Source organism: Crassostrea angulata, chromosome 8 (assembly GCF_025612915.1).
Source record: "Crassostrea angulata isolate pt1a10 chromosome 8, ASM2561291v2, whole genome shotgun sequence".
Lineage (NCBI taxonomy): Eukaryota > Metazoa > Mollusca > Bivalvia > Ostreida > Ostreidae > Magallana > Magallana angulata.
Window position 1 is genome coordinate 12,943,238 of NC_069118.1, and position 24,418 is coordinate 12,967,655.

Genomic DNA, 24,418 nt, shown 5'->3' on the forward strand with positions numbered 1-24,418 from the left:
GGTTATGCCTTAGTGTATTGTACAATCTTATTTTCCTGGCATTTGACAACAGCTGGTGAAATCATGCAAAAATTCATTTAAATTTTATCATTAAGAAATGCATTTCCTCCTTTGTTCACTTTAAGTTCTTTCTTAAAGTCAGTTGCAAAACAGAGAAACCGAACAAATGGATTGATGGAATGATGGATGGATGATAGGATTGATTACTCCATTGCAGATAGATAGATAGATAGATAGATAGATAGATAGATAGATAGATAGATAGATAGATAGATAGATAGATAGATAGATAGATAGATAGATAGATAGATAGATAGATAGATAGATAGATAGATAGATAGATAGATTGATAGATAGATAGATAGATACTGGAAGATAGCTGTGTATGTGTTGGTAACTTATAAATGAAGTAGAGAAATCTTCGTCAAAAACCGTGACAAAACAGTTGTCCTTTTTATTGATTGGTATCTTTTCCAAAACCTGACAAGAAGAAGGCAGGGAGAAAAGGATAGCAAAAGATTAGTTTATACATATCCAATCAATTTCAATACAGGAGAGACACCGTATGCCCCATATGATATTACTGTTTAATGACTAATTGTACCAAAATACAATGAGGATTTGTCTGATATGATTGAACAGATCAGATGATTTTTAATGTAAAGTCTACATTGTTAGCATGTTTGATCTGTTGATTAGACCTATGAGGCACTAACATGTCTTGTATTAACGGTGTACACCAGGTACTAATAGGACTTCTGTTGCATGATTTGTAAACGAAGAAATACATGTACTTTTAGTACCGATGCAAACCATTACTAGATTTAGCTCATTATTGACACAGTTTCTACATGGTTGAGCACACATAGTCTTAGTTTTACGTTTAGGGGTGATAGAAACAGACAAAACTTGAACTTTGAGCGGTGGATTCTGCTTATGGGTATTAATGGTGTTTCTAGCAGGCACATTTGATGACCAAGAAAATAGTTCAGCTATATTTAAAACCAAGTTGCAGTAAGCAAGGTTATGCCTTAGTGTATTGTACAATCTTATTTTCCTGGCATTTGACAGCAGCTGGTGAAATCATGCAAAAATTCATTTAAATTTTATCATTAAGAAATGCATTTCCTCCTTTGTTCACTTTAAGTTCTTTCTTAAAGTCAGTTCAGAAACAGAGAAACCGAACAAATGGATTGATGGAATGATGGATGGATGATAGGATTGATTACTCCATTGCAGATAGATAGATAGATAGATAGATAGACAGATAGATAGATAGATAGATAGATAGATAGATAGATAGATAGATAGATAGATAGATAGATAGATAGATAGATACTGGAAAATAGCTGTTAATGAGTTTTTAACTTATAAATGAAGTAGAGAAATCTTCATCGAAAACCGTGACAAAACAGTTGTCCTTTTTATTGATTGGTATCCTTGCCCAAACTTGACAAGAAGAAGGCAGAGAGCAAATGATAGCAAAAGATCCCATCAATTCCAATACAGGAGAGACACTTTATGACCGATATGAGATTACTGTTTAATGCCTAGTTGTACCAAAATACAATGAGGATTTGTCTGATATGATTGAACAGATCAGATGATTTTTAATGTAAAGTCTACATTGTTAGCATGTTTGATCTGTTGATTAGACCTACGAGGCTCTAACATGTCTTGTATTAACGGTGTACACACAGTACTAATAGGACTTCTGTTCCATGATTTGTAAACGAAGAAATACATGTACCTTTTAGTACCGACGCAGACCATTACTAGATTTAGCTCAGTATTGACAAAGGTTCTACATGGTTAAGCACACATAGTCTTAATTTTACGTTAGGGGTGATAGAAACAGACAAAACTTGAACTTTGAGCGGTGGATTCTGCTTATGGGTATTAATGGTGTTTCTAGCAGGCACATTAGATGACTAATCGCACGTCAAAAATGACCAAGTAAATCAGTTTTATTTAAAACCAAGTTGCAGTAAGCAAGGTTATGACTTAGTGTATTGTACAATCTTATTTTCCTGGCATTTGACAGCAGCTGGTGAAATCATGCAAAAATTCATTTAAATTTTATCATTAAAAAATGCATTTTCTCCTTTGTTCACTTTAAGTTCTTTCTTAAAGTCAGTTGCAAAACAGAGAAACCGAACAAATGGATTGATGGAATAATGGATGGATGATAGGATTGATTACTCCATTGCAGATAGATAGATAGATAGATAGATAGATAGATAGATAGATAGATAGATAGATAGATAGATAGATAGATAGATAGATAGATAGATAGATAGATAGATAAATAGATAGATAGATAGATGGATGGATAGATAGAGATAGATAGATAGATAGATAGATAGATAGATAGATAGATAGATAGATAGATAGATAGATAGATAGATAGATAGATAGATAGATACTGGAAGATAGCTGTGTATGTGTTGGTAACTTATAAATGAAGTAGAGAAATCGTCATCAAAAACCGTGACAAAACAGTTGTCCTTTTTATTGATTGGTATCCTTTCCAAAACCTGACAAGAAGAAGGCAGGGAGAAAATGATAGCAAAAGATTTAATTATACATATCCAATCAATTTCAATACAGGAGAGACACCTTATGCCGCATATTATATTACTGTTTAATGACTTATTGTACCAAAATACAATGAGGATTTGTCTGATATGATTGAACAGATCAGATGATTTTTAATGTAAAGTCTACATTGTTAGCATGTTTGATCTGTTGATTACACCTATGAGGCACTAACATGTCTTGTATTAACAGTGTACACCAGGTACTAATAGGACTTCTGTTCCATGATTTGTAAACGAAGAAATACATGTACTTTTAGTACCGATGCAAACCATTACTAGATTTAGCTCATTATTGACAAAGTTTCTACATGGTTGAGCACACATAGTCTTAGTTTTACGTTTAGAGGTGATAGAAACAGACAAAACTTGAACTTTGAGCGGTGGATTCTGCTTATGGGTATTAATGGTGTTTCTAGCAAGCACATTTGATGACTAATTGCACGTGATAAATGACCAAGAAAATAGTTCAGCTATATTTAAAACCAAGTTGCAGTAAGCAAGGTTATGCCTTAGTGTATTGTACAATCTTATTTTCCTGGCATTTGACAACAGCTGGTGAAATCATGCAAAAATTCATTTAAATTTTATCATTAAGAAATGCATTTCCTCCTTTGTTCACTTTCAGTTCTTTCTTAAGGTCAGTTGCAAAACAGAGAAACCGAACAAATGGATTGATGGAATGATGGATGGATGATAGGACTGATTACTCCATTGGAGATAGATAGATAGATAGATAGATAGATAGATAGATAGATAGATAGATAGATAGATAGATAGATAGATAGATAGATAGATAGATAGATAGATAGATAGATACTGGAAGATAGCCGTTTATGTGCTGGTAACTTATAAATGAAGTAGAGAAATTTTTATCAAAAACCGTGACAAAACAGTTGTCATTTTCATTGATTAGTATCCTTTCCCAAACCTGACAAGAAGAAGGCAGGAAGCAAATGATAGCAAAAGATTTGTTTATACATATCCCATCAATTTCAATACAGCAGAGACACTTTATGCCCCATATGATATTACTGTTAAATGATTAATTGTACCAAAATACAATGAGGATTTGTCTGATATGATTGAACAGATCAGATGATTTTTAATGGCCAGTCTACATTGTTAGCATGTTTGATCTGTTGATTAGACCTATGAGGCACTAACATATCTTGTATTAACGGTGTACACCAGGTACTTATAGGACTTCTGTTCCATGATTTGTAAACGAAGAAATACATGTACTTTTAGTACCGATGCAAACCATTACTAGATTTAGCTCATTATTGACCAAGTTTCTACATGGTTGAGCACACATAGTCTTAGTTTTACGTTTAGGGGTGATAGAAACAGACAAAACTTGAACTTTGAGCGGTGGATTCTGCTTATGGGTAGTGACGGTGTTTCTAGCAGGCACATTTGATGACTAATCGCACGTCATAAATGACCAAGTAAATAGTTCAGCTATATTTAAAACCAAGTTGCAGTAAGAAAGGTTATGATTTAGTGTATTGTACAATCTTATTTTCCTGGCATTTGACAGCAGCTGGTGAAGTCATGCAAAAATTCTTTTAAATTTTATCATTAAGAAATACATTTTTCTCCTTTGTTCACTTTAAGTTCTTTCTTAAAGTCAGTTGCATAAAAGAGAAACCGAACAAATGGATTGATGGAATGATGGATGGATGATAGGATTGATTACTCCATTGCAGACAGATAGATAGATAGATAGATAGATAGATAGATAGATAGATAGATAGATAGATAGATAGATAGATAGATACTGGAAGATAGCTGTGTATGTGTTGGTAACTTATAAATGAAGTAGAGAAATCGTCATCAAAAACCGTGACAAAACAGTTGTCCTTTTTATTGATTGGTATCCTTTCCCAAACCTGACAAGAAGAAGGCAGGGAGAAAATGATAGCAAAAGATTTGTTTATACATATCCCATCAATTTCAATACAGGAGAGACACCTTATGCCCCATATGATATTAATGTTTAATGACTAATTGTACCAAAATACAATGAGGATTTGTCTGATATGATTGAACAGATCAGATGATTTTTAATGGCCAGTCTACATTGTTAGCATGTTTGATCTGTTGATTAGACCTATGAGGCACTAACATGTCTTGTATTAACGGTGTACACCAGGTACTAATAGGACTTCTGTTCCATGATTTGTAAACGAAGAAATACATGTACTTTTAGTACCGATGCAAACCATTACTAGATTTAGCTCATTATTGACACAGTTTCTACATGGTCGAGCACACATAGTCTTAATTTAACGTTTAGGGGTGATAGAAACAGACAAAACTTGAACTTTGAGCGGTGGATTCTGCTTATGGGTATTAATGGTGTTTCTAGCAGGCACATTTGATGACTAATCGCACGTGATAAAAGACCAAGTAAATAGTTCAGCTATATTTAAAACCAAGTTGCAGTAAGCAAGGTTATGACTTAGTGTATTGGACAATATTATTTTCTTGGCATTTGACAGCAGCTGGTAAAATCATGCAAAAATTCATTTAAATTTTATCATTCGGAAATGCATTTCCTCCTTTGTTTGCTTTAAGTTCTTTCTTAAAGTCAGTTGCAAAACAGAGAAACCGAACAAATGGATTGATGGAATGATGGATGGATGATAGGATTGATTACTCCATTGCAGACAGATAGATAGATAGATAGATAGATAGATAGATAGATAGATAGATAGATAGATAGATAGATAGATAGATAGATAGATAGATAGATAGATAGATAGATAGATACTGGAAGATAGCTGTGTATGTGTTGGTAACTTATAAATGAAGTAGAGAAATCTTCATCAAAAACCGTGACAAAACAGTTGTCATTTTTATTGATTGGTATCCTTTTCCAAACCTGACAAGAAGAAGGCAGGGAGAAAATGATAGCAAAAGATTTGTTTATACATATCCCATCAATTTCAATACAGGAGAGACACCTTATGCCCCATATGATATTAATGTTTAATGACTAATTGTACCAAAATACAATGAGGATTTGTCTGATATGATTGAACAGATCAGATGATTTTTAATGGCCAGTCTACATTGTTAGCATGTTTGATCTGTTGATTAGACCTATGAGGCACTAACATGTCTTGTATTAACGGTGTACACCAGGTACTAATAGGACTTCTGTTCCATGATTTGTAAACGAAGAAATACATGTACTTTTAGTACCGATGCAAACCATTACTAGATTTAGCTCATTATTGACAAAGTTTCTACATGGTTGAGCACACATAGTCTTAGTTTTACGTTTAGAGGTGATAGAAACCGACAAAACTTGAACTTTGAGCGGTGGATTCTGCTCATGGGTAGTGACGGTGTTTCTAGCAGGCACATTTGATGACTAATCGCACGTGATAAATGACCAAGAAAATAGTTCAGCTATATTTAAAACCAAGTTGCAGTAAGAAAGGTTATGATTTAGTGTATTGTACAATCTTATTTTCCTGGCATTTGACAGCAGCTGGTGAAATCATGCAAAAATTCATTTAAATTTTATCATTAAGAAATACATTTTTCTCCTTTGTTCACTTTAAGTTCTTTCTTAAAGTCAGTTGCATAAAAGAGAAACAGAACAAATGGATTGATGGAATGATGGATGGATGATAGGATTGATTACTCCATTGCAGACAGATAGATAGATAGATAGATAGATAGATAGATAGATAGATAGATAGATAGATAGATAGATAGATAGATAGATAGATAGATAGATACTGGAAGATAGCTGTGTATGTGTTGGTAACTTATAAATGAAGTAGAGAAATCTTCATCAAAAACCGTTGCAAAACAGTTGTCCTTTTTATTGATTGGTATCCTTTCCAAAACCTGACAAGAAGAAGGCAGGGAGAAAATGATAGCAAAAGATTTGTTTATACATATCCCATCAATTTCAATACAGGAGAGACACCTTATGCCCCATATGATATTAATGTTTAATGACTAATTGTACCAAAATACAATGAGGATTTGTCTGATATGATTGAACAGATCAGATGATTTTTAATGGCCAGTCTACATTGTTAGCATGTTTGATCTGTTGATTAGACCTATGAGGCACTAACATGTCTTGTATTAACGGTGTACACCAGGTACTAATAGGACTTCTGTTCCATGATTTGTAAACGAAGAAATACATGTACTTTTAGTACCGATGCAAACCATTACTAGATTTAGCTCATTATTGACACAGTTTCTACATGGTCGAGCACACATAGTCTTAATTTAACGTTTAGGGGTGATAGAAACAGACAAAACTTGAACTTTGAGCGGTGGATTCTGCTTATGGGTATTAATGGTGTTTCTAGCAGGCACATTTGATGACTAATCGCACGTGATAAAAGACCAAGTAAATAGTTCAGCTATATTTAAAACCAAGTTGCAGTAAGCAAGGTTATGACTTAGTGTATTGGACAATATTATTTTCTTGGCATTTGACAGCAGCTGGTAAAATCATGCAAAAATTCATTTAAATTTTATCATTCGGAAATGCATTTCCTCCTTTGTTCGCTTTAAGTTCTTTCTTAAAGTCAGTTGCAAAACAGAGAAACCGAACAAATGGATTGATGGAATGATGGATGGATGATAGGATTGATTACTCCATTGCAGACAGATAGATAGATAGATAGATAGATAGATAGATAGATAGATAGATAGATAGATAGATAGATAGATAGATAGATAGATAGATAAATAGATAGATAGATAGATACTGGAAGATAGCTGTGTATGTGTTGGTAACTTATAAATGAAGTAGAGAAATCTTCATCAAAAACCGTGACAAAACAGTTGTCCTTTTTATTGATTGGTATCCTTTCCCAAACCTGACAAGAAGAAGGCAGGGAGAAAATGATAGCAAAAGATTTAATTATACATATCCAATCAATTTCAATACAGGAGAGACACCTTATGCCGCATATTATATTACTGTTTAATGACTAATTGTACCAAAATACAGTGAGGATTTGTCTGATATGATTGAACAGATCAGATGATTTTTAATGGCCAGTCTACATTGTTAGCATGTTTGATCTGTTGATTAGACCTATGAGGCACTAACATGTCTTGTATTAACAGTGTACACCAGGTACTAATAGGACTTCTGTTCCATGATTTGTAAACGAAGAAATACATGTACTTTTAGTACCGATGCAAACCATTACTAGATTTAGCTTATTATTGACAAAGTTTCTACATGGTTGAGCACACATAGTCTTAGTTTTACGTTTAGGGGTGATAGAAACAGACCAAACTTGAACTTTGAGCGGTGGATTCTGCTTATGGGTATTAATGGTGTTTCTAGCAGGCACATTTGATGACTAATCGCACGTGATAAATGTCCAAAAAAAATAGTTCAGCTATATTTAAAACCAAGTTGCAGTAAGCAAGGTTATGCCTTAGTGTATTGGACAATCTTTCTTTCCTGGCATTTGACAACAGCTGGTGAAATCATGCAAAAATTCATTTAAATTTTATCATTAAGAAATGCATTTCCTCCTTTGTTCACTTTAAGTTCTTTCTTAAAGTCAGTTGCAAAACAGAGAAACCGAACAAATGGATTGATGGAATGATAGGATTGATTACTCCATTGCAGATAGATAGATAGATAGATAGATAGATAGATAGATAGATAGATAGATAGATAGATAGATAGATAGATAGATAGATAGATAGATAGATCGATCGATCGATCGATCGATCGATCGATCGATAGATAGATAGATACAGTTAGTTCAAGCATATCTTTTACAACATACACCATAGCATAGCATAGCATTGAAATCTCATCGCATAGCATTGGAATCTCATAGCATAGCATTGGAATATCATACCATAGCATACAATTTCATAGAATCGCATTCGTCATATCATACCATAGCATACCATAGCATAGCATACAACATTAGTTAAACTCAGTTTTAAATGTTTTTATATGAAAAAATTAATGTTTACATGATAGATTTGTTGTAAACTTTGGCTTCTTATTATTTCACTTCGAAATGTGTGGAACTCCTTTGTGTATGGAGGCGTTTTTGTTCAAATCTCATAGCATACCATAGCATAGCATACCATACCATATCATTAAGCCCTTCATTTCAATTTCTCATAGCATAGCATACAAATCTCATAGCATACCATACAAATCTCATAGCATATCATTAAAATCGCATACCATAGCATAGCATTAAATTGTAAAAGATATGCATGAAATGACTGTAGATAGATAGACAGATACTGGAAGATAGCTGTGTATGTGTTGGTAACTTATAAATGAAGTAGAGAAATCTTCATCAAAAACCGTGACAAAACAGTTGTCCTTTTTATTGATTGGTATCCTTTCCCAAACCTGACAAGAAGAAGGCAGGGAGAAAATGATAGCAAACGATTTGTTTATACATATCCCATCAATTTCAATACAGGAGAGACACTTTATGCCCCATATGATATTACTGTTTAATGACTAATTGTACCAAAATACAATGAGGATTTGTCTGATATGATTGAACAGATCAGATGATTTTTAATGTAAAGTCTACATTGTTAGCATGTTTGATCTGTTGATTAGACCTATGAGGCACTAACATGTCTTGTATTAACGGTGTACACCAGGTACTAATAGGACTTCTGTTCCATGATTTGTAAACGAAAAAATACATGTACTTTTAGTACCGACGCAAACCATTACTAGATTTAGCTCATTATTGACAAAGTTTCTACATGGTTGAGCACACATAGTCTAAAGTTTACGTTTAGAGGTGATAGAAACAGACAAAACTTGAACTTTGAGCGACGGATTCTGCTTATGGGTAGTGACGGTGTTTCTAGCAGTCACATTTGATGACTAATCGCACGTGATAAATGACCAAGTAAATAGTTCAGCTATATTTAAAACCAAGTTGGAGTAACCAAGGTTATGATTTAGTGTATTGTACAATCTTATTTTCCTGGCATTTGACAGCAGCTGGTGAAATCATGCAAAAATTCATTTAAATTTTATCATTAAGAAATACATTTTTCTCCTTTGTTCACTTTAAGTTCTTTCTTAAAGTCAGTTGCATAAAAGAGAAACCGAACAAATGGATTGATGGAATGATGGATGGATGATAGGATTGATTACTCCATTGCAGACAGATAGATAGATAGATAGATAGATAGATAGATAGATAGATAGATAGATAGATAGATAGATAGATAGACACTGGAAAATAGCTGTTTATGTGTTGGTAACTTATAGATGAAGTAGAGAAATCTTCATCAAAAACCGTGACAAAACAGTTGTCATTTTTATTGATTGGTATCCTTTCCCAAACCTGACAAGAAGAAGGCTGGGAGCAAATGATAACAAAAGATCCCATTAATTCCAATACAGGAGAGACACTTTATGACCGATATGATATTACTGTTTAATGGCCAGTCTACATTGTTAGCATGTTTGATCTGTTGATAAGACCTACGAGGCACTAACATGTCTTGTATTAACGGTGTACACACAGTACTAATAGGACTTCTGTTCCATGATTTGTAAACGAAGAAATACATGTACTTTTAGTACCGACGCAAACCATTACTAGATTTAGATCAGTATTGACAAAGTTTCTACATGTTTGAGCACACATAGTCTAAATTTTACGTTTAGAGGTGATAGAAACAGACAAAACTTGAACTTTGAGCGACGGATTCTGCTTATGGGTATTAATGGTATTTCTAGCAGGCACATTTGATGAATAATCGCACGTGATAAATGACCAAGTAGATGTAAGTCACTGGTGTGTTTTTGGTTAGCAAACCTGTGTCGGACGAGTGGTTTTTGTTCATGTTAAATCACTACGTCATTACCAGCTATACAGTAAAACTGTTGAAAGTTATTTTATTCGATGTATTTGTTTTAGTTTAACGCTTAAATTTAATTTACCCAGATTTTGTACATATATTTATCAATACTTTATCAGATGAGTGATTTTAGTTTATTGCTTCATTAATAGCTTAAGTACAAATCGTTTGAGTCACCTGTTATATGTGGTTATCATTTACTACAAAACATCCACATACATATATGTACATGTACATTAAAAACATGATTTAAATTGTTTTTAAATCTAAAGTTTAGCTGTTAATCAATCAATAAATCAAAAGGTGTTCTATTAAAGGGAGTTTCAGATAAGAAATAAATGAGACGTGAAAGCTCCCGCCATTTTAATCGGACAGTCAGTTTCAACAGGACACCTGTTTTAAAAGAATTAAATTGATTTAAATTTTGATAATATATAAGTTGATTGATAAATATATTTAGAAAATTCATCTGATTTTATCTAAGAACAAATGAATTAAAAGGTAACAGTTTACAACAAAGTCTTAAATATAAAAATTTAACTTCACATTGAGCGCTCGATAACTTTCTGGGTCCGTGTTAAGTCGACATTTTTTCATTCAAAAAGGATAAATATAGTATAGTTTTTGTTTAGCCATAATTCATTTATTTCTAAACATACTCTATTAACATCACAAGTTATGATATTCACGGAGTGACACGGTGATTAGAAAGTTACAGTGGCGGCAACACGGTTCTTTTTCTGGAATTTTCTAGAACACACATACGGCTTGACGCCCTGTAGACGGTTGCTTTTTCTTGATTTTTGTTAGAACACACACACGTCTTGACGCCCTGTTCACAGTGTAACTCAGACGGTTTCAATCGTATTTCTTTCAAGGTTGTTGTCGGGATACCCGTGAGCTGTACTTTGGATAGCTAGAATAAACTAAATGTTTATATCAGTGTCGCCACTTTATTTGTAAAATTCAAGAGGATGAGAGAGGAATTAAGCACTTATCCAGTCTATATCAAGGTGTCATTTCTAGCCGAAAACTATGAAAATATCTAATCTTTCTTCGAAATGACAGAGAGCGGATAATATTTATTATGTGACTTACTGAACTCAAATGTAAAGGAAATCATTGGAAGAGAAATTTATATATATATATATATATAGAGAGAGAGAAAGAGATAGATAGAGATGAAGGCTGTTAGAAGAGAGAGATTTTGAAAAGATAGGAACCGATTAAAATATATAAATCAATTCAAATCGGCAAACAAACCTTAATTTAAAGACTAGAGCAGTGTTTTATTTTGAAACCTGAGATGTAGAACACCATAAAAGGGTATCAGGGCGAACACAGTAAGAGGTTTTTTGAATAGACGTCTGTTGACATCACACGAACCATGACATTTTCATTCATATCTTATTCATAGGCTTTGCTTGGCAAAGGTCGAATATGTACAACATGTAAGACTAGGGTTTTTAAAACGTTTTCTGTAGAGACACGGGTTTATGAGCCATTATATTTAAGTAACATTGACTATGATATTAATATCAATAAATATTTACAACTCCTTGCATAGCATAGTATTAAGGGTATTTAAAAAAATACATATTTACACTATGAATAGGATTCATGACTCCATATTTCCGATCACCTTAGGATTCGACATTAATGGAAATGACCTTAAATATTATTATTTCCTCAAAAATGATTTTATATCTAAATGTTACTTTGATACTTTTATTCAGATTTTTATGTGATACTTTTATGTGGTGAAAAATACAGTATTCCTTTGTATTTATATGTATTTTGTTTAAATTAACCAAAGGCAAATCATACCAAACTTTTGAGTAGCAATATTTCAAACTTTTTATCCTTTGTTATCCTTTCCCAAACGCAATAAGAAGAGGGAAGAAAATAAATGATGGCAAAAGATCTGTTAGTACAAATGGTATTTAAACTAGATACATGTACGATCTCGTTACGAGTAACGAGTAGGTCTTCCGTTCAATTTTTAAACGATACGATTAAAATATCAATGAAATTTCAGAATTCTCCCTCAAACACTCCCATTCCGATAATGTATACGATTGTCAATATCCTTTAAAATACTTAACAAAGTGTTTTGCATTTTCAAATATTGCATATTAAAGATTTAATAGTTTAGTCCCCTAAAGTCCCTCATCATGTCATCAATTGGTTTGGAAATGAGTTTTAGAAACTTATATTGTTACCATCAACAACTTTGTTTCTGTAATGCATTACAAAATCTTGATCGTTTTTAAGGTATCTGAAAAAGACTTTACGAGTGTCTTGGCCCCTAATGTAAGGGGCCAGCCCCTTTTTCTTAAGTTCTGTTGAAAGGCCTTACAAATACTAACATTTTTTGTTCTTACACCTATTTAAAATTGTTTATTATTTTTGAGATACAAATGATTGAATATTTTAGGGGCCAGCCCTCTAGCTCCTTAATGGCGACAGAAATTTGTGTTTTGATTGATGGAATTGATTAGAATCATCAATGCAAGCATTTTCTCTTCTACAATGCTTCACAAAATATGTATCCTTCTTTAGATATATTGCATTAAAGTTTTAGAACTTTGGCCCCTTAAAATCCCTAATAACGTTATAAATGGGCGTGGCAGTGATTTTTTACTGATAGTTATTGTTACGGTCAACAACTTTGCTTCTATAATGCATTACAAAATCTTTATCGTTTTTAAGTTATTTGTAATAGAGTTTACGAGTGTCTTGGCCCCTAATTTAAGGGGCCAGCCCCTTTTTCTTGAATTCAATAAAAAGGTCTCACAAATACTCACATTTTTTGTTCTTACACCTATTTAAAATTGTTGATCAATTTTGAGATACAAATGATTGAATATTTTAGGGGCCAGCCCTCTAGATCCTTAATGGGGACAAAAATTTGTGTTTTGATTAATAGAATCAATTAGAATCATCAATGCAAGCATTTTCTCTTCTTCAATGCTTAACAAAATATGTTTCCTTCTCTAGATATATTGCGTCAAAGTTTAAGAACTTTGGCCCCTTAAAATCCCTAATTACGTAACAAATGGGCGTGGCAATGATTTTTCCTGATAGATATTGTTACGATCAACAACTTTGCTTCTATAATGCATTACAAAATCTTTATCGTTTTTAAGTTATTTGTAATATAGTTTACAAGTGTCTTGGCCCCTAAATAAAGGGGCCAGCCCCTATTTCTTGATTTTGTTGGAAAGAACTTTTAATTATCTACCAATTTTGTTATATATGTTTTAACAAAATATTAACTCATAAAAAGATACAGATCAAAACGTGTGAAAATTTTGATTCGAAATTCATACCCAATTTTCGAGCCTAGGCGAGCTCAACGAAATGGCGCCACTGGCGCAAAAAAAGTACATTCTGCACACCTTCAAACTATGGTCTACCTATCCTGAAAATTTCATATTTATATCTCTGATAGTCTCTGAGTTTATGTCTGCACAAAGTTGGTCGTAAAAACTTACAAAATCGGCCGTAAATCGGAACCGGAAGTGACGATTTCAAAATTTCAAAAAACTTCTAGAAATATGACCACTGGCAATCATCTGTGAAAAAATGGTTGAAATCGGCCGAATAGTTTTCGAGATATCGCGTGCACAAAATTTGTGGAAAAAAATAATAATAATAACTAGATACGATCTCGTTACGAGTAACGAGTAGGTCTTCCTTGCGATTTCTGTTTTTAATCATACCATGAATAATCGATATAATTTTAGAATTACCCTCCCCCCCCCCCCCCCACACACACTTTCAGATAATGTATACAAATCCCTAATTACGTAATAAATGGGTGTTGCAATGAGTTTTCAAGGTAGATATTGCTACAATCAACAACTTTGCTTTTATAATGCATTACGAAATCTTAATCGTTTTTATGTTATTTGTAATATACTTTACGAGTTTCTTGCCCCCCCCTCCCCAAAAAAAAAGGGGGCCAGCCCCTTTTTCTTGATTTCTTTGAAAAGGTCTTAAGAATACTAACAATTTTTGTTCTTACACCCATCTAAAATTGTTGATCATTTTTGAGATACAAATGTATGAATATTTTAGGGGCCAGCCCTCTAGATCCTTAATGGGGACAGGAATTCGTGTTTTGATAAGTGGAATCGATTTAAATCATAAATTCAAACATTTTCTCTTCTATCATGTCTAACAAAAAATGTCTACTTCTCTAGTTATATTGCGTCAAAGTTTAAGTACTTTGGCCCAAAAAAACCCCTAATTACGTAATAAATGGGCGTGGCAATAACTTTTTCTAATAGATATTGGTACGATCAACAACTTTGCTTCTATATTGCATTACAAAATCTTTATCGTTTTTAAGTTATTTGTAATAGAGTTTAAGAGTGCCTTGGCCCCTTAATAAAGGGGCCAGCCCCTTTTTCTTGATTTTGTTGGAAAGAACTTTTGATTCTCTACCACTTTCGTTATATATGTCTAAACAAAATATCAACTGATAAAAAGATATAAATCAAAACGTGTGAAAATTTTGAATGAAAATTCGTGCCCAATTTTCGTGCCCAGGCGAGTTCCAAGAAATGGCGCAACAGGCATTAAACAAATACATGCTGCACAACTTCAAACTATAGTCTACCTATCCTGAAAATTTCATATTCATATCTCTTATGGTTTCTGAGTTTATAGCTGCACAAAATGGGTCGTCAAAAATTACAAAATGGCCGACAATTCGGTACCGGAAGTGACTACGAAAAAATAAAGAAAAATGTATGAAATTTAGATCACGCCCAACCATCTGTGAAAAATTGGTTGAGATCGGTCAAATAGATTTCGAGAAATCTCGTGCACAAAATTTGGAAAAAAAAAATAATAATAATAACTAGACGCGATCTCGTTGCGAGCAACGAGTAGGTCTTCCGTTTGAATTGCAAGAGCAACAACTTAGATCCGATTTTTCAAATTAAAGCTGAACACCGCTCGTAAATAGGCAGTGTCCGCCATATTTCTCTTTCATTACTGCTGTTCCTACAACCCTTATGTAAGGCGAAGACCTCGAAACAGTTTAAAGTAATTTGCTGTAGAGGCTTCACCTGTGTGGATGTACAACTTGCCTCGTCGTATTACTCAAACGCGATGAAATTATCAAGTTGTACGCACTTTTTTTAAAGCCAAGAGAATACTTACATCAAATAAATTGGTCAATGCATTATTTACAAAATTTACAAAATTTATGAAACACTATAATATTCATCGTTGGTGACCTACATGTGATTCACATCGATTATCTCTATCATCACTTGAGAAAACTTGTGGACTCAAAACCGTGGTTTGCGATGATGTATAATATTTGGCGTTATATTTCCTGACCAGCAACAAGAATAGAAAATGTCAAGCATTATGATCATTTTGATAAACTGTGACAACAATAGCTTCATGATAACTAAAGTACGTGGACATTTTGTTAACTTCCACTTGCAAAGATCCAGACACATACACGTGGTCAAGAATTGTTGCTCCTTCTGTTGTATTGAAAGCAACAAGCTGCCTAAACCCCTCTTTTGTCATGAAGGATTGTATTGGTCCTTTTTTGTGTGCATCCTCATTGAAGTCCCCAACGCAAACAATGTTCCAGTTTTTATTCCTATAATGTTCAATTAACTTTTGAAGGTGCTGTAGAAACGTGCATACAGTGGTAGTGCTCGGGCGATATAAAGTAAGAATTACTGTTTCAATATTTTGTAAATGAACAGCAATACCTTCAATATTCTTCACAGGAAGAGGATTAGCTTTATTATCATGTCCATTGCTTTTGATATACACAGCAACACCGCCACCCTTTCCAACACTTTTGTTTTGCATATCTGTAGACTGATCATCGTATGCATTTCCTCTAGCTTGAGAGTGGAAAGAAAATCCATCTAAGGAAAAGTTGAAGAGATTTTCATTTGGTCTCAACCAAGTCTCTGTCAAACAGATTATATCTGCTTCTGTAAAACGCAAATCGAGCTGCAGATTTAAAAAGTGTGCTTTAAGACTCTGAATGTTGTGAAGTATAATTCTTGTACACAGCGATGACCTCTCAAAGATATTTGAAAACTTCAACTTCGTCATATCAAAAAGGGCATTTTTTACTTCAGCATCAGCGTATACCTTTTTCTCTAATGTTTTGACATCATCGGTTTCGATGAATAATCCGTCTTTGGATCTCACTCTTGTTAGCGCAACATATCCTTGACCTGCAGAAAATGTTCGGTCTAAATTGACAACGACTTTGTCAACAGTCATTCCTTGGACCTTGTGAGCTGTACACGCCCATGATAATCGTAGAGGAAACTGATGTCTGACATATGATTTTGATTTTTTTTCCACCACTTCCTCTTGCACCCTCTCGATTAAAACAACATTTCCCTGTGATGTTTTTCTCCCAGTATGTTTTCCAACATTCTTGTTATCGAATATCACCCCAACTGCAAGAACATGATCTACATTTCCGTCTTTCAAAATGAAATTTGAAATGTTTCCCATGACACCGTTTACAAGTCCGTCCTCTACATTACAATTTCGAGTAAGCATTACCCGTGCATTTACCGCAATCAAAAGGGAACTGGACAGACCGTCCGTTTTTGATCTAGATATAGGCTTTCTTCTCAGTGTTAGTTTCCCTGTTGCTGTGTCTTTTTCGAAATCCCGAGCATCAATCTCAACAAATTCCTTGCAACTTTTACGCAGCATTTTAAGATTGAAATTATTTACTTCGTCGTTCGTAGCATATACATGCAACACGTCCTCTGGTCCCTCTCTAACACATTCATGAAGCATGGACAAGGTGTCAGTTTTAAGAGGTTCCCGCAATTCTCGTGTACGGAGAGAATTAAGAATTTCTGCAAATGGTACATCCTGTTTTTGTCTCATGATTTCTGTTAACTCGACAACTTTGAATAATTCTTGCCAGTGATCAACTGGATATGAAATGTTGCTTTTGTAGAGTCTTTCATCTTTACGTTGTTTCACTGGAGGGAGCTGGTAAAAGTCGCCTACCGCAATGACACTGACTCCTCCAAACGGCTTTTTGCTTTTTTTTATTTGCACAAGTCTTTCGTGGATATAATACAGCAGTCTCTTGTAAACCATAGACACTTCATCAATTACCAGAACACTCAGATCTCGAAGTTGTACTCTTATTTCACTGAGAATCTGTTCTTTTAATGGTTCATAAGGTAGACGCATATACTTTGGCAATGCAAAAAGGTGATGAATTGTATTTCCACCAATGTTGAATGCAGCTGTTCCTGTGAAAGCAGACAACAGAACTGATAAACTATCTGGCGTCGACAAGTTTTTTGCAAGCAAACGTGAGGATTCATAATGAATTGCCTTAATAACATGACTTTTTCCTGTACCTGCACCACCTGTTATAAATATGTGAAAGGGGTCTGGGTTTTGTCCTGTTGATTTTTCTATACACCAGTCTCTTATATAATAAAAGATGTTTCTCTGTGTCTCATTTAGGTTTTGGATTATCTGCAAGGCTTCTTCTCTGGATTGGTTATTTTGTTGGACTTTGAACATGACATCAGCTGAGTTTGCCTCGGTCTCCATCTCCGGTATTTCATCGACATGATCATCCAACACATTCAGTGTACTTCTTTCTTCAATACATTCCTTTCGTATCAATTCAGTTTCTGGACATAAACTTGCCCATGCATCCTGCGGTTCTCCGATAGTCTCAAATGTTTCTTGTGCGTCCGCTATCATTTCTTCATTTTCTGCAAATTTTGCATGATTTGTATCGACCAATATCTTGACTGCTTGTAATGTCTTATCATTTCTCACTTTAACATGGCCATTCTCATAAAATGTCTGATAGAGATCAAAACCTGTTGGTTTTAATTGAGTTGTTGTCTCGTGCGGCAGGAAGAGCTGTAGGAGACACTGATAATATTTTTCAGACATTTTGTCAACACTAAACCGTGGGTATCTAATTACAGCTGGTTTTGTTCTGGTTCTCTTTTGTACAAATCCCTTTGAATTTTGCAATTCAAATACATTTTCATTTGGAGTCTTTGGAACCTGAGACTTTGCAAGAACGCGGTATTCTGAACAGAATTGAGCCAAACACATGTCGTGAAACATTATCTTGTTTGGTCGATTTTCATACCTTTCAACAATATTTGTCATCCATAAATCCTCTTCCTCATTTCCATCGTCATTGGCTTCTTCTCTCTCCTTATGTGTGGCTCGTTTTATCTGAGAAAGTGGTTTGGTTAAACGGGTTGGGTTTTCTCCCACTGGTATAAAAACAACCTTCCTCGAACACTCTTTCATTTTCAAATTACAGACACGATAAACAGCTTCTTGTGCACTCACTTCCCGATGTTTTAAGTAGGCAGACCCAATTTTCTTCAATGTTTGGCGTGCTTCACAGTTCCCTTCCTCGGCCTCTATCTTTGTTTGTTTCAGCAACATCCCCATTTCTCTTTCAGATTTTGAGATATAAGAAATGATATAAACAATGCAGCTAAATGGATCTAAAACAAATTGAATGTCCATGTTTGCATCCCAGCACCTTAATAGACATGGGTTGTACTGGTTGGTCCAGAGCTCACACGGTTCTCTTTGCAGAACAATTGCCTTCTTTTTTGTAATAATGTTATATGCTGTTTCATATTGTTCTTGCGTCAATCCCAATGCATTGAAGATTTCGCCCACTGTGCTTGATGAATTGCTGTCTAGTTGCATTTCATCCCAGACACGCATTAGCATATCTTTAGCAACCCTTTTCTCTGTCTCATTTTTTGTTTCTGTTTCAATATTTTGATCTATTTCATCAGTTTCAGGTGAAGTGATGAATGTGCGTACAGAAGGCGGTCTAGGAAAATTAAACCTGCACTCTGAGCCCTTCTTTCTGCATGACTTGGAGTGTTTTTTACTGTGTTGTTGAACAGCCAGCACAATGCTTCTTAGCTCAGCATCTTCCTCCTCCAAAGGAACTGCGCAAGATACATATTTATCGACGAAATTACACACTGCTTCCTCGCCATCTTGATCAATTTTAGGAGAGTTTTCAACCCAATATAAGCAGTGCATGTGAGGCGATCCTCTTTGTTGAAACTCAACTCTCTGAAAAAAGTCTATAACTTTTCCAATTGGTTCCGATGGCGATAAAATGACATCTTTCTGAAACACGTGGAATCTCTGTTCAAACATCCTTGCAACAGTAACTGGATTACTTTTTAGTACTTCGTTTTTTTCAGACCAATCTAACAAATCTGGATCTCTGTGATCATTCTGTTGTTGTAAAATTGTTCTAATAGAATCATTCCATCTATGTTCAGCAGCAGAGAACGAACAAAACCATGTAGGTATTCCCAACTGCCGCAGCATTGCAAAGAGATCTTTTTGGGCTGCAGACCAATATGCCGGTGTTCCACGAATAGGCTGCATAAAGCGTAATGCCTCGTCATTTCTCAACAGCTTTGAAAGGGTCTCCGGATCTTGTAACATGTCTGGTGTAACTAATTTATCACTCCCAATCTTTGTGACAGATTTTCGAATTGAGATTTGAGTTTTCTCTATTACTTGATTCAGTTCTGACAAATACTGGCTGAAAAAAATGTAACTTGTATCTTTAGCAAATCGGTTATCTGCATTCATTAACCGGTTGTTGAAATATCTAGATAACGTTATCCTTTCCGGCCTATCGTCATTCCATGAGAACTTTCCGCTAGGAAAAAGGTATGGAAAGGATTTAGCTTCATTTCCTGGTTCTTGCAACATGCGAACAGGATTCTTACCTTCTCCAGGTGCAATACTGTATATGTCATCAAAGAAATGATCTAAAACTTCCTGTGCAATATCCAGTGGCTGTAAACAGGTGTCAGTAGCTAATTCTTGGTGTTCTACATCATCTAATTGTACTTCATCAGTTACTTCTGTAACTTCTTCACCAAAATCATTTTCTTTCCAATTCTTGTCTATTGTAACACTTGCATACCATTTGTTATTCTGTTTCAAGTAATCTAAGGCAGCAAAAACGTGCTTTGGGTCTACAAACTGATATTCAAAATATCCTTTGTAATTTAATTTCCTTTTCAATTTTACACGCAACAACAAATTTTCATCTTCCTTCAGCGGTAGATTTGCTACCTTTTTCATGTCTGATGGCACACAAACAACCGGTCCATGAACATTCTTCTGACCACCATGAGGAAGCCCCATTACCTTCATAAAAGGTATTTGTAATGCAATTAGGTGTCTTTCGAGGCTATTCAAGTTGGAAAGTTCCTTCGGAATATCTTCCAAAATCAAATTGTTCACGGTCGCCTCTGCTGGAATTTTTCCTTTTAGAATCTTCCTATGACAGGTAAAGCAAATCCACAATGATGATCTTGTACAGTTCGGAAGGCAAAATTCTGAACACTGATGCAAATATTTTGTCTGTATGCAGACTTCGGCTGCTGATGCTCCTTCTGTGTTCTTTTCATAAGATGGGGGATTGCATCTTTGGACTTGATTTTCAAACAAGAGCCGATTACAACAACAACATATGTAATTAATGCCTTCCTTTACTTTACACCTAAACAAGGCTGCTACTTCCTCTTCGTTATCTAGTTTTTGTCTTTTTGCTCTTCTTTGCTGTATTAATGCATCTTTTTTCTTTAATCTGACATTAGAACTTGATGCATACATTTCTTTACTATAGACTTTAGCTCTTGTTCTGAAGCCATCATCTGTTTCATACTTCATTGACCTTTTCCTAAGATTTCTTTTCCTGTATGATTCATCAGTATTGTATCTCCGAATACTTGCAGAATTTACACGCTTTTTGTGAGCTTCATCACTATTGTAGATCTGCTTACTCCTAATCTTAACATTTTCTCTGTGTTTTTCATCTGATTGGTATTTAATTATACTTCTCTTTTTCATCTCTTCTCTGTGTTTTTCATCTGATTGGTATTTAATTATACTTCGCTTTTTCATCTCTTCTCTATGCTTTGCATTAGTTTGATATTTCACTGTACTTCTTTTCTTCATCTCCTCTTTGTGTACAGGATCTGTTCTGTACTTCTCTTTGCTTCTCAGTTTTACATCTTCTCTATGCGAAGTGTTTCTTCTGTATTTCTCTGTGCTTATCTCTCTCTTAACATCTCGATTTTTGTCATACAACTTCTTACTTCTTTCTCTGCATTTGGTATCAGATCTATATTTTTCCTTGTATCTTTCCTTCACAAATGATTGGTAATACTTGTCTTCTCTATATTTAAGAGCCGCTGCAGCTAATTTTCTGTTTCGTAGTACTGGGTTCTGATTATATTTCTCTCTCTTTATGTTTTTCTGCTTTTCATAAGAGGTTAATCTTGATGAAGATTTCCTGATATTCCTCCTTTGCATAAAATGTTCTTCAATTTTCTCATGCATAAGTACTGTTTCATTTCTTTCCAAGTTGACATGCATAGAAATCACAACATTGTAATGGTTTTGATGTAAATGATGCAAATAAATTGCTCCACGTCTTTTGTTCAGACACTTGGTAACCATGTCCCCTGAGAACTTCAGCCATTGACCTCCAGAATATGTAAAAATATCAACTCTCAAAAAGTGTGCCATAGCCAAAATTTCTACCTCAGTTGCCCATGTCCCTTCTTGTCTCATCAACGAAGCAGAAAGATGACTCTCAATAGACCCCTCTCCATTACGTAAAAATGTTTTGAATAACTCTTGATTTGTCATCATGTGTCCGCAAACAGCACTTCGAATGGAACTATGAAAATCTTCTGAGTTTGATACACTATAGGAAACTGCTCTGAAGAAACAATTACCATCTCCAATAATTTCTTTTTCTGTTGCAGGTGAAGTTAATTCTTTTTCTACAACTTGAGAGATATGTTCATTTTCAATGCACATTAAAGGAACATTCAGTTGTTCACACAGATTCCTTTTGACATCTTCATTTAGAGGCAAAAACATAAACCGTTCGATTTCATGAGATAAAATCATAAAATCATCATTCTTCAACATTTTATTGTTCCCTTTTGACTCTCTCTCTGCATCAACAGTCCTAACAAGTGATTCAAAATTACTATCTGTGTCTGTCATAACAGCAGTTTTGCAATACACCCCAGTTAAATTACAAATCACGTTCGACGAGTATCCCATTGAAATAGCTAAAGAATGAACATGCATATACACCTGTCCCAGATCAGCTAGAAGAATTCTTGTGCTTTTCCCATTTTCATTCACCATTCCATTAACAGACCTTGAGTGAGAATCAAACAGAAAAAAACCATGTTCAAATTTGCCAATTAAAAAAGAGTTTCCTCCATAACAAACAAAACAACCATCTGTCTCTCCAAGAGATATTTCTAATGCTTCATTCAGTGGCAAGGCATGAAAATCTGCATAATTCAATTCATCACTTGGCAAAATCACACTGGTCAGTGGCTCATCTGCTTTGAAAACATATGACATATCAAAACATTCAAAAAGTTGTGGTAATTCCTCTACCAACAAGTATGTTTTATTTATAGATGAACTTCTTTGCAGAAATGTGTACAGTTCATTGCCTGTAATAAGTATCTGGTCCATGTCTTCTGATGTCCAATACACTGTGTTTTTCATTTTGTGATAAGAAATACTTGCCAGACAATTGGCAACACACTGAGTACCAGCATTTTCTCCAAACATTATGTCTCCCTGATGAAAAGTCCCTTGAATTACTTTTTTTGAGACAAAATTAAAGTTTTCATTACTTGGAAAATTAGCCTTAACTATCAAATTTTTTCCACAAGCAAATTCATTGTCATTGAGATTTCCTAGCATGTTATTCCTTTGTGATGCAATAACATTCCTTTGCCTCTTTCTCCCTCTTCCAGCATTTTTATTTACTTCAAGATCATTCTCATTTTCTATTTTGCCATTTATATCCTTCATTGTCCTTGTCTGTTGATTCTCATACAGATTCACATGTATGGCAGTTACACGTTTTTCATTCATATTCTCTGTAACCTCACTCTCTTCATTCTCATTAAGATTCTTTGATATCTCATTATGGCTGTCATACATATTCTCTGATATCTTAATACACTGGTTTTCTATAATACTTTCTGATATCTCATCATATATATTCTTTGATATCTCATCATATATTTCCTCTGATATATCATTGTTCTGGTTCTCATATATAGTTTCTAGTATCTTGTGTTCGTTTAGAATACGTTTTGTTTTTCGTTCAGTATCCGTTTTGTTTCTCGTTAAGGTTTCCTCATCTTTTAGAATACTGCTGGTCTCTTCCTCCCTGGAGGTATCCAGCTGCGCCTGACCTGCTGGACCAGACACGTGCACGGTGTCCAGTCCAGGTGCCCTCGGTGGAGCACAAACCCACGCTGGGGAGTCAGGGGACGGTGCCTTGTCCTGTTCACGGACAAACAGACGACTTCCTCGAGGAGATGGCAACCTCGAGGCAGGTGAGTGCATTCTCTCGCGAAGAGAGGCCTGCACTCTGGCCAGGGGTTTTTTACTATTAGGAAACCCCATGGAAACCTGCCCCTGAAAATTACTGGGGGGAGCAGAGATTGCTCCATCCAATGGTTCAACAGAAACACTGGACTCTACAACCAGCTCATTGGGAGGAGTGTCTGGATACCGAGACTGCTGTCTCTTCTCCCTCATTCTCATTTTTTGTTTCTCCCTCTGCTTCCTGCCATCAAATGTTTTACGTTTCGGCATCTACAAAATGACAAGAAAAAAACCAAAACAGTGGTGATTAAATTCAAGATTCATTATTCTGAAGGAGTATATGTTCCCTTAAACCCTTAACTTGGACTGAAAGTAATTTTAAGACGACGTAATTTTCTTTCCAAATGTATTGTTACTAGGCTCAAGTTCAACAAGAGTCCCATGGGCTTAATTGGTCACCTGAGTAACAGCAGTGTGGCTTTTGTACATTGATGTGCATTATA

At 34.8% G+C, this 24,418-nt stretch overlaps 1 protein-coding gene across 1 annotated transcript; it reads right to left on the bottom strand.

Moving 5' to 3' along the window:
- Positions 1-16,228: 16,228 nt before the first annotated feature.
- LOC128159314 (uncharacterized) lies at positions 16,229-24,185 on the bottom strand. Its single transcript, XM_052822370.1, has 3 exons — positions 23,346-24,185; positions 16,611-21,794; positions 16,229-16,378 (listed from the first exon to the last, which is right to left on the bottom strand). Exons 1-3 carry the CDS (start codon positions 24,183-24,185, stop codon positions 16,229-16,231), a joined length of 6,174 nt encoding a protein of 2,057 aa, XP_052678330.1.
- Between the last annotated feature and the right edge of the window lie 233 nt (positions 24,186-24,418).